This window comes from Ctenocephalides felis, unplaced genomic scaffold (genome assembly GCF_003426905.1).
Source record: "Ctenocephalides felis isolate EL2017-DRISC unplaced genomic scaffold, ASM342690v1 CF-g0.4_SCAFFOLD_01886, whole genome shotgun sequence".
NCBI classification, from domain to species: domain Eukaryota; kingdom Metazoa; phylum Arthropoda; class Insecta; order Siphonaptera; family Pulicidae; genus Ctenocephalides; species Ctenocephalides felis.
In genome coordinates this window covers 6,003,026-6,014,197 of record NW_020538040.1, presented here as the reverse complement: position 1 = coordinate 6,014,197, position 11,172 = coordinate 6,003,026, and the positions used below count along the sequence as shown (strand labels likewise).

The 11,172-nt window shown below is 30.6% G+C and overlaps 1 protein-coding gene and 2 pseudogenes across 1 annotated transcript; 1 reads left to right on the top strand and 2 right to left on the bottom strand.

Moving 5' to 3' along the window:
• LOC113378564 overlaps window positions 1-1,011 on the bottom strand; it is a 9,688-nt pseudogene extending 8,677 nt beyond the window's left edge.
• Window positions 1,012-3,311: 2,300 nt separating this feature from the next.
• Window positions 3,312-8,705, bottom strand: LOC113378561 (annotated as a pseudogene).
• A 928-nt stretch (window positions 8,706-9,633) lies between these two features.
• Window positions 9,634-10,832, top strand: LOC113378560 (probable arginine--tRNA ligase, mitochondrial). The gene is made up of 4 exons (XM_026619110.1): window positions 9,634-9,669; window positions 9,748-10,033; window positions 10,148-10,249; window positions 10,300-10,832. The coding sequence occupies exons 1-4, from the start codon at window positions 9,634-9,636 to the stop codon at window positions 10,830-10,832; spliced, it is 957 nt and encodes a 318-aa protein (XP_026474895.1).
• Window positions 10,833-11,172: the final 340 nt, after the last annotated feature.

The following is an 11,172-nucleotide window of genomic DNA, read 5'->3' as shown; positions in this document are numbered from 1 at the left end:
TTTTTTTTTAATATAATTTGGTTCTAAAAGTTACAAATTGTTATATACAGATTTGTAGATAATTTTATTAACTTTCCAATGATATATATTAATGTATACGTGTTAGAAATTTAAACTTCATAAACGTAAATATAAAAAAATGTAACCGAATAAAAGATCTACTTCTTTTAACTACAAGCAACTGAAAGTTCACTTTTACAATTTTTTCAATAATATTTTCTTTCAAGAGTCATACATTGTTGTAAACATATTTATAAATAATTTCATTAACTTTTTATTAATATATAATATTACCCGTAATTATACCCGTTTAAACAATTGTTTTTAAAAATATTTGAAATTTGAAGTTTAAATCTTAACGGTTGTTACAAACGTGCAAACTTCACATTCAATGTATATTTTTCAACCCTTACGTGCAGTAATTTTATTTCAAATCAAATTGTTATTCAATTATAAAGTTTAAACAATTTTTTCAACATAATTTTGTTCTGAAAGTTATAAATTGTTATATACAGATTTGTAGATATTTTTATTAGCTTTCTAATGATATATAAAATATATGCGTTAGAACAAATTTAAACGATATAAACGCAACTATAAAAAAGTGTAACCGAATAAAAAATCAACTCTGTGTAACTACTACAAGCAACTAAATGTTCACTTTCAAAGTTTGCACAATTTTTCAATTTAATTTTGTTACAAAAGTTATAGATTGTTTTATCCAGATTTGTAGAAAATTTTGTTAGCTTTGTAATGATATATGATACTACATACATGTTTAAACAAATTGTTAAAGATATTGATGAAAATATAAAAAAAAAATTGTAACTGGGAACACCAAAAACGATTTGGCATTCAATTAAAGTAAATATTCTTTTCAAACAAATTCTTACCATTAATTTTTTTCAGTTTACAAAGTGTAAATTTAAAATTAACATAATTATTATTTTTTATTACATTTTCTAAAAGAAAATGCAGTAAAAGTTTTACAGGAAATTTTATATGACACATTATCTATCTATCTTTCATGATTATATTTACGATTATATTTTCTCTCAAAACTGATATTTTTTGTACATTTTGCTCAGTATCTCCGTAACGGCTGAACCTGCATTTGCCAAAAACAAATCAGCACATCTCCCCACCAATAGAAATCGAACGTTTTTTGAATTATTCAAATCGGTTGACTCGTGTTCCCGAAATCGTCGACGATAATTTGTATCCGCACACACACACATCAATTTTTTCTAAAGAATGCCAATATGTTCAGAAACCTTTGAAACGTAAAGATATAAAAAAAAATTCATTTTCGGGAAGTTAACTAGATTCAGTTTGCTCATCTGTTGATTTCATTTTTGTTTCGAGTTTTCTTTTCTGTTTTAAATCGCGTTTGCTTGTCAGTAGAGTTCCTTTCTCTCTTAATTTAGTCAAAATTTATTTTGTCAGGTCGTAGAGTTGATTTTAAATATTTTTGCAAATCGAGTTTGCTCGTCAGTAGAGTTCCTTTCTCTCTCTAAACATTTAATTTGTCAGTCAGTAGAGTTTCTTTTGTTTCTTTAAATCATATTGCTCATCAGTAGATCTTTTTGTTAGCAGAGTTAGAAAACTACTATGATGATTTGTATATATATATATATATATATATATATATAATTATTGAATAATTAGGATTAATTCAATTACATGTAAGTTCATACCTATTCACTTCTTATTTTAGTTTTATTTAATAATTTCTATCTGTTCTTTCAATCTAGAGTCCACTGAAGATGACACAAAACAATGTGTCGAAACGTATGGAAAAAAAAAATTGTTTTAAAGTCATACAAATTTTTTAATTGATGTATTGCCCTGAAAACTGAATATCACATATTTCAACATCAAAATTATATAAAAAATTTAATATATATATATATATATATATATGCTCGTCAGTATGGTTCCTTTTCCTTTTTTGTTTCTCAATAGAGTTCTTTAATTCTCTAAATCTTGTTTGCTCGTCAGTGGAGTTTCTTTTTTTCTTTACAAAGTATTTTTTCGTCCGAAGAGTTCCTTTTTAACTTCCCGTAAGGCAAGTTATAGTAATCGCAAAAAAATCGAAAATGAAAATTTTTATATATCTTTACGTTTCAGAGGTTTCTGAACATTTTGGCATACCTTAGAAAAAATGGATGTATGTGTGTATGTGTGTGTGTATGTGCGGATACAAATTTTCGTCGACGATTTCGGGAACATCGATAAGCCGATTTAAATAATTCAAAAAACATTCGATTTATGTTGATAAGGAGACGTGCTGATTAGTTTTTGGCGAAGGCAGGTCTAGCCGTTCCGAAGATACGGGGCAAAAGGGGCCAAAAACGGTAACTCAGTTTTTAAGAGAACGGAGCGTCCGATTTGAATAATTCAAAAAACATTTCACTTGTATTGACAAGATGAAGAATTGATCAAATTTTCATAAGGGCAGGTCTAGCGGTTTCGGAGATCTAATGAAAAAAGTAAAAAAAAATGCCATTTGGCGGTCAAAAATGATCATTAGACATATGCACATCAAATTATCAGAAATTTTGTAGAGATTTTAACAATAAGTATATAATTTGTTAACATTCCTATGGGTTCCGCACCAATGCTTATGCGTTAGACGGCAACGCGGCGCTTACGCGCTTTGATATTTTGTGTCTATGCAATTAAAGCAGTACGATTGCTTTGAAAAAAAGTTCAGAATTTCCAAAATATGTCAAAATAAAGAAACCTTTTCAAAAAAAGTAATTTTTTGTCAAATCTCAAAAATCTAATTTTTTCGAAGTAAAATTTTTTAAAAAATGTTAATCGTTTTTAAAAAAATAATAATATTTGGTATGGGAAGTTCCACCAATTTGCCTTAAGGCTAGATGCCATGCGCCCCACTAGTTTTTTCTTTGTTGAGTCCTACTTTCTGATTTCTAGTCCGTTTTAATACAAGATTCAGTTTGTCAGTAGAGTCCCTCTTTTATCTCTTAAAATCAAATTTGCTCATCAGTAGAGTTCTTTTTTTATCACGTTGCAAAAAAGTAAACATATTCTTTTAAATCAGTCTCCTTTGGTTTTAAATAAAAATTATCAGAGATTCAAATCCAATAATTTCAAAAAAAACATATAAAAATATCTAAGACTCAAACCTAAAACGACGCAACTCCAAAAATCAAACGACGCTAACCGATAAAAATAAATAGAAACGACGCTGTAAATAAAAATAAATAGAAACATAGCAAATATAAAATAAAAATCATTTACTCAATACAACCATACAAATCCTTAATAAAACACCTTTTTATCCTTCAACCATCCTCCTCCTGCATCTGCTGAATAAGCCTCTTCCTCTCCTCGGCCTGTCTCATCTGCCTCAGCACCAAACTCTCGAAATCCCTTTCATTAACCAAATTCGACCCTTTGCTCTTCCTCCTCGGCCCCTTCACCAATCCACTCCAACTTCAATTTATTCTCTGGCAACCCTAATTCGTACTCCACTGCCATTTCTGCAGCATCTTGAGTTTGGAACTCGACGACTGCTGAACGTTTTGGTGGATAAGACTAAGACGTTGATGTCGCCGTATTTGGATAGGAATTTGGTAGGTTTGTTTGGTTGTAAACCGCCGTTGGTTGGTCGCTTTTGGAGGCTTGCCATTTGATTTTTTATTACGTGTTCGTTGGGGTTCCAGGGGGGTTTGGTGTTTAGTTCGGCTAGTAACTGTTCTTCGAGGAGACGTTTTTCTTCTTCTACTAGTTTTGAACCTGGAGGGAAATGGTGGAGGTGGAATTATGATTTTGTTTTGTCAAATAGTTATTATATTTGTTAATATGTGTTATAGATTAACAAGTATAAGTTTTTTTTTGAACTGGCGTTATAAGGTTTTAGTTTGCTCGTCAGTAGAGTCCTTTTTTGGTTTTAAAATCAGGAATTAGTTTGCTCGTCAGTAGAGTCTCTTTTATGTTTAATTTTATTTTGCACAAATTTCAGGAATTAGTATGCTCGTCAGTAGAGTTCTTTTTTTAATTTTTCTGAAATTGCTCGTCAGTAAATTTCTTTCATTATCTAATTTTATTTATTTTTTTGCTCGTCAGTACAGTCCCTTTTTTATTTTTATTTTTAGTTTGCTCGTCAGTAGAGTCCCTTTTATTTTTGGCTTTAGTTTGCTCGTCAGTAGAGTCCCTTTTTCTTTTATTCTTGCTTTGTTCGTCAGTAGAGTCCCTTTTTAATTAACTTCCCGAAGGAGAAGTTTATGTTTTCATTTTGTTTGAGTTTGCTCGTCAGTAGAGTCCCTTCTGTAGTTAATTTAATTTGTTCGTCAGTAGAGTTTCTTTTTATTTGATTTTTAGTTCGCTCGTCAGTAGAGTCCCTTTTACATTTTTTATTTAGTGAAGTAGTCCCTCTTTACTTTTATATTTGGTTTGCTCGTCAGTAGAGTCCTTTTTTTATTTTTTTCATAGTTTGCTCGTCAATAGAGTTCCTTTTTATTAACTTCCCGAAGGAGAAGTTTATGTTTTCATCAAAAAATCCGATTCGCTAATTTTATGTTTTCTCGACGTTTCAAGCCATTCTGAATCGAATGAGACCAAATTTGGAAAAAGTATGTGTGTGTGTGTGTGTGTGTGTGTGTGTGTGTGTGCGTGTGCACCAACAGATTTTTTGCCGTAAATCGCCGTTTTCTCAAAAACGGCTGGACCGATTTCAAAAATTTAAAAGCCATTCGATGTATCTCGATGAGGACTATTGTTTGTCAGTTTTGTGCGACGATCGCCCAAACCGTTTCTTCGTAAATAGCAGAGAAGTGAAAACTCTTTCGTCCACGTTTTAGCCCGCAGTTATGAATCGATTTTGAAAATTCAAAAACCGTTCGAAAGATACTGGTTGGGAATCGTGCTGATTAGTTTTTGGTAGAGATCGGCCGGGCCGTTTTCTTGTAATAAAGTTTTTAAAAAAAAAATTTCGACGATTTTTATGATTATTTTTTTGTCCATAGATACCATAGTCTTCTAGATCATACTAAAATATTACGGCCCTACGACAACTGGTTCAGCTTTAAAAAATCGTCAAAGTTTGCAAAAATCAGTATGGTCTTTTTGGCATTTGTCAAAATTAGACTTTTGATCGACGTTTTTCTCAAAAACGCCTGAACCGATTTTAGAAATTTAAAAGCCATTTGATGTATTTCGGTGAGGACTATCGTTTGTTCAGTTTTGTGCAATGATCTGCCAAGCCGTTTCTTTGTAATTTGAAAAAAAGTGTTGAACTTTTCGTCCACATTTAAGCTCATCCTACCCAACCGATTTTAAAAAATCAAAAACTGTTCGAAAGATATTAGTTGGGAATGATGCTGATTAATTTTGGGTGAAAATCTACCGAGCCGTTTTCTTGTAATTAACTGTTGAAAAAAAGTGTTAAATTTTCGTTCACATTTAAGCTTATCCTACCGAACCGATTTTGAAAAATCAAAAACTGTTCGAAAGATATCATTTGGGAATGATGCTGATTAATTTTAGGTGAAAATCTACCGAGCCGTTTTCTTGTAATTAACTGTTAAAAAAAATTTAAGCCGTTTTTCATGGAATTTTTTTTTGGCGATATACATCATGGTCTTACAGAACTTACTGAAATATTACGGCCTTACGACAAGTAGTTTAATTTTAAAAATTCGTCAAACTTTGCTAAAATTATTATCGTTTTTTTTTAAAGTAGGATTGATGAAGTATTTACACATTTTTTTGATCAAGTCGATTATTTACACATATCGGGAAGTTCATGTAATTTGCCTCAAGGCTAAATACCAAACCAACTAGTTTTATTTCTTAGTTTGCTAGTCAGTATAGTCCCTTTTATTTTTAATTTGCTTGTCAGAATAATCCTTTATTTTAAGTTTGCTTGTCAGTAGAGTCTCTCTTTCCTTTCAATTTTTCCTTTTGCTTGTCAGTAGAGTCCCTTTTCCTCTCTTTCTTAATTCGTTTAAGAATGTTTGAATCTCACTAATTTCTATGTGTCTCGATGAATTGTCACTGCCTAGTTAGCTTGTCAGTAGAGTCCCTTTTTGATTTTATTTTTCTTTTGCTCGTTAGTAGAGTCCCTTTTCATTTTATTTTTAGGTTTCTCATCACTAGAATCCCTATTTTATTTCATTTGAGTTTGCTCGTCAGTAGAGTCCTTTCTTTTGTAAAATCAGGAATTAGTTTGCTCGTCAGTAGAGTTCTTTTTTTAATTTTTCTGTATTCTGATTTCTTTCATTATCTATTTGTTTTGCATTTGCTCGTCAGTAGAGTCTCTTTTTGTCCCAGATCGATTTTCTTAAAAATAGTATTTTTATTTGCTCGTTAATAGAGTTCCCATTTTTTAATTTCAGTTTGCTCGTCAGTAGAGTCCATTTTATATTTACTTTGCTTCCATAATAAATCTGTCTATACCAAAAATGAACTCTACTGACGAGCAAACTTTGAAAAAAGACTCTACTGACGTACAAAATAGAAAAAAAAGAAAAAAGAATGCGCATAAGGTTCACACGCGATTGAAGTAAAACTTATTTGCTAATGCTAATTGCTTGTAAAACCAATACTAGTAGTTAAAGCAAAGACGCTCACGTGACACGACGACCAATCACAATCGACCCTTATAGAAATGATCTCATCGAGAGCGAATGATTAATGAGCGTAACGCGTTTTCCGTTGCATTTTCACAGATTTATCACCTAGTCGCGCCTAAAGGAGATTTACTTCAATAAAACGGAAGAAGGGACTCTACTGACGAGCGAACTCAAAATGAAATGTAAAAGGACTACTGACGAGAAAACTAAAAATCAAATAAAAGGGGAATTCTACTAACAAGTACAACAAAAATTAAATTAAAAAGGAGCTCAACTGAAGAGCAAAGTCAAGATTAAATGAATAAAGTGGGCAAAATTTCGTTGAGTAACAAATAAAAAGCCGAGCAAATTAAATTTTGATGCAAAAAAAATCAGCAATAAAAGGGACTCTACTGACGAGCAAAATGAAAATAAAAGATAAAAAGGACTCTACTGGCAAGCAACTCAAAAATGCAAAAGATTAGTAACTCTACTGACGCGCAAACTAAAATAAAATGAAAAAAGGACTCTACTGACAAGCAAACCAAAATTGAAATGAAAAGGGACTCTACTGACAAGCAAAAGATCAAATGGACGGTAAAAAGACTCTACTAAAAATCGAATGAAAAGGGATTCAATTGACAAACAAAAAATAAATATAAGGAAAAAGAGGCCCTACTGATGAGCAAACTTCAAATAAAATAAAAAATAGACCCTACTGACAAACTAAAAATAAAAAGAAAAAAGACTCTACTGACAAGCAAACCAAACTAATATGAAAAAGGGACTCTACTGACGAGCAAACTAAAAATAAAAGAAAAAAAGAGACTCTGCTGACGAGCAAAAGAAAAATAAAGTAAAAGAAAATGTCTACTACAAATATTAAAATAAAAAAAAGAACTCTACTGACAATCAAACTAAGCATAAAAATAATTTTTGTAGTTTAATAAAATTATTTGTAATTATTATTTTAATGCAAAATTTGTATGAATGTCTTTTGTATATTTAAAATAGATGCAAAAGCTTTTGGAAAAAAAAGTCTACAAAAATCCAAATTTTGGCTCACACACACACTCATACAGTGTGAGAATGATAACATTCTAGATCCTCCCCCCACGAAGTAATGCCTATCAGCAATAGGCAAGGACAAAACGGTTTATGAGTTTCGAATCGGTTTATTGAGTCTGACATACCTAGACAAAAGACCTAGTTTGGAAAGAAAAAAAATACTCTCTTCGCTATACAAAAAAACACACACACATACATACTTATAACTAAAACTTTTAGAGATTTATTTTTTACTAATTTGGAAGCGTTTGAGCCCTTGGGCGCGAAAAAAATCAAAAACATTCATATTAAGGACCACCCTAATATATATATATATATATATATATATATATATATATATATATATATATATATACATATATACATATATATCCATTATCTCACTAACCTTCTTTCCTCAACCGTTCAATCTCAGCCTGCAATTGTTCCTCAGGCGTCTTACAACTAAAACTACTTTTACTCTTAGATTCTAAAACAGCACTCTGTTCTCGTGCCTCCAAATTCGATTTCAACTTTTGTCGTTTGCTATCTAATTCTTTGTGTCGTAACTCTGCAGCCTTTTTGGCATTCAATATTCTGTCGTAGGCCTCTCGTGCTGATTTGTCACAGAGGATTTCTAGGGCTTTCGATAGCTGGTGGAATAGTTCTGCTGCTTTTGGATTGTCGGGGTTTTTATCGGGGTGACATTGTAGGGCTTTTTTCCTGTAGGCTTTTTTTATCTGAAAAATAATAGACAGTGAAATAAATTGTCAAAAGAGCTAAGTTGGGTAAATGATAAGAATTAGTTAATAAATTAAATGGTAATGATAAAAGACACTATATATATATATATATATATATATTTAAATAAGCATAATATTTAATGAAAGTATATAAATACTATAAGTATTGAAGTTATTTCATAAAATTATGTTATTAAATATCAATTGTTGATCTTAACCTCAAACTTCACAATTAAAATAATAATTTTCTATTTACCTCTTGTGTCGTGGCAGATATTTGTATATTGAGCAACCCGTATAAATCCACATCTTTTAAATCTTTCACATCAGCCATAATTTATATTGAGTAAGCACAAATATCTAAAATAAAATAATTATTATAACCTTTTAAACGTCAAACAATGTCACTGTCTTCATCAAGCGTGAAGTTGACAGTTGACAGTTTGCAGTTGTGGCGGCCATGTTTGTTAGTGAAAACTGTCAAGACATATAATATACAAAAAATAATAATTTAGTTATATAAATCATAATTATAAGTTTGAGATATTATGAATATAATTTATATAATAATAGTAATCATAATTGAAATAATTATTTAATCATCAAGCCAAGTTGACAGTTGATGAATATGTCAGCCATGTTTGTAGTGAAAACTGTCAAAACGTATTTAATATGCACAAAAACAATAATTTATATATTTATAACATAATTATAAGTTTAATGTATTATAATTATAATTTGCATATTAATAGTAATTATTGTTTAATAATTATTTAATATTCGCATAAATTTTAAACTAACGAGTTGACAGTTGATGAATATGTCAGATGTCAGCCATGTTTGTTGTGAAAACTGTCAAGGCATATAATATACAGAAAATAATAAATTATTTAAATAAATCATAATTATAAGTTTAAAATATTATCAATATAATTTATATAATAATAGTAATTAAGGTAAATAAGTATTTGATGCTCGAAATAAAATTTAAAATAAGTTTGACAGATGGTCAATATGTCAGCCATGTTTGTAGTGAAAACTGTCAAAACGCATTTAATATACAAAAAACAATAATTTATTAATATAAATCATTATTATAAGTTCAAAATGTGATGAATATGTGTTATATTTTAATATATGTTTATAATTTACAAAATCACGCGAAGAAAACCCAAAAAAAAGTGTCAACTGTCAAGTAGCAACTGTCAAACGTCATAACCAATAAACAAAATAAATATTATGTAAATAGATAATAAACAAAAATGCCTGGTAGAATTAAAAGCTTGTTAAGCGAACAGGTAATAAAATACATATATAATATAATAAACTATAAATGTTTTATTATGTTGTACTATATTCATGTTCTTTGGTTTTAGGTTATAGAGCATTTAAGAAAAACCGGTTTAAATCACCCACAGGCTTCCATAGCACCTTTTATACAAATAGGTGCTTACAAAAACAACTGTATAGAGCTCCAAATACCTTTAAATAAACTTCAGCATCAAAATTTTGATAATTTTGCCAAAACCGATTTGTTTTATGATGTGCATATAAACACACAAGTGAAATATCCTTATGTGTGCTTCAAAACAAGCACTAAATACTTTATAAAACACACATTAAACCTGCAGTCTCAATTATACCTCCGCAGGCCTAAAACAGGTATAAAAACTCTAGTCGAGTTCAGTTCTCCTAATATAGCAAAACCTTTCCACGTGGGGCACTTAAGGTCAACCATTATAGGAAGCTTTATAGCAAATTTAAAGGATTTTTTAGGGCACGATGTAATACGGTTGAACTATTTAGGTGACTGGGGCACTCAGTTCGGTTTCCTTAAACTCGGTGTGGACTTATTGAATATAAACGATGATGAAATGCGTAAGAGCCCTATAGAATTATTATACAAAGCTTACGTGCATGCTAATAAGTTAGCACAGAAGATTCTACTATCAGTGATAGGGCTCGTGAGGTTTTTGCACGTTTGGAACAAGGTGGTGCTGAGGATATGGAAAAATGGCATTTGTATCGGACGTATACTGTTGATGAGTTGATTCAAGTGTATAAAAGACTCAATGTGGAGTTCCAGGAGTACCATTGGGAGTCCATGTACGATCGTAAAAGCTTACACGATGTTATTAAGTTATTAGAAACCAAAAACATCCTCAAAACATCCCCTGATGGTAAAAAATATGTAGAACTATTTAACCGTAATGTAACTGTTATCAAGAGCGATGGGTCATCCCTATATTTATCCCGGGACATTGCAGCAGCCCTAGACAGACACACAAAGTACAACTTTGATAATATGTATTACATTGTGGATAATGCCCAAACGGATCACTTCGTAGCCCTGTTTGAGACTTTGAAACAAATCGATACAAGTTTGTATGAAAAGTGTAAACATGTAAAGTTTGGTCGTATCAGAGGAATGAGTACGAGAAAGGGGGATGTTGTTTTTTGAGTGATATACTCGACGAAGCCAAGGATGTTATGTATAGAAGACAGTTGGAGTCTCCAAGTAAGTGGTGAAATGTTATATTAATGTAAGATTTTGTTACGTATTTTTTTGTTGAAGTAAAACTTCTAAAGCCAAAGAAGAAAGTATGAAAGTGATCAATTGAGAATTGCCTAAAAATATTGCAGGTAATCTGAAGAGATTTTAGATAATGTGAAAATGTTCTAGATAGCCTCAAAATATTTTGATACCCTGAAAATGTTCTAGTCTTAAAAATATAGATTTTAAAATGTTCTAAATAACATAAAAAAGTTCTGAATAATCTGAAAATGTTCTAGATTGCCTG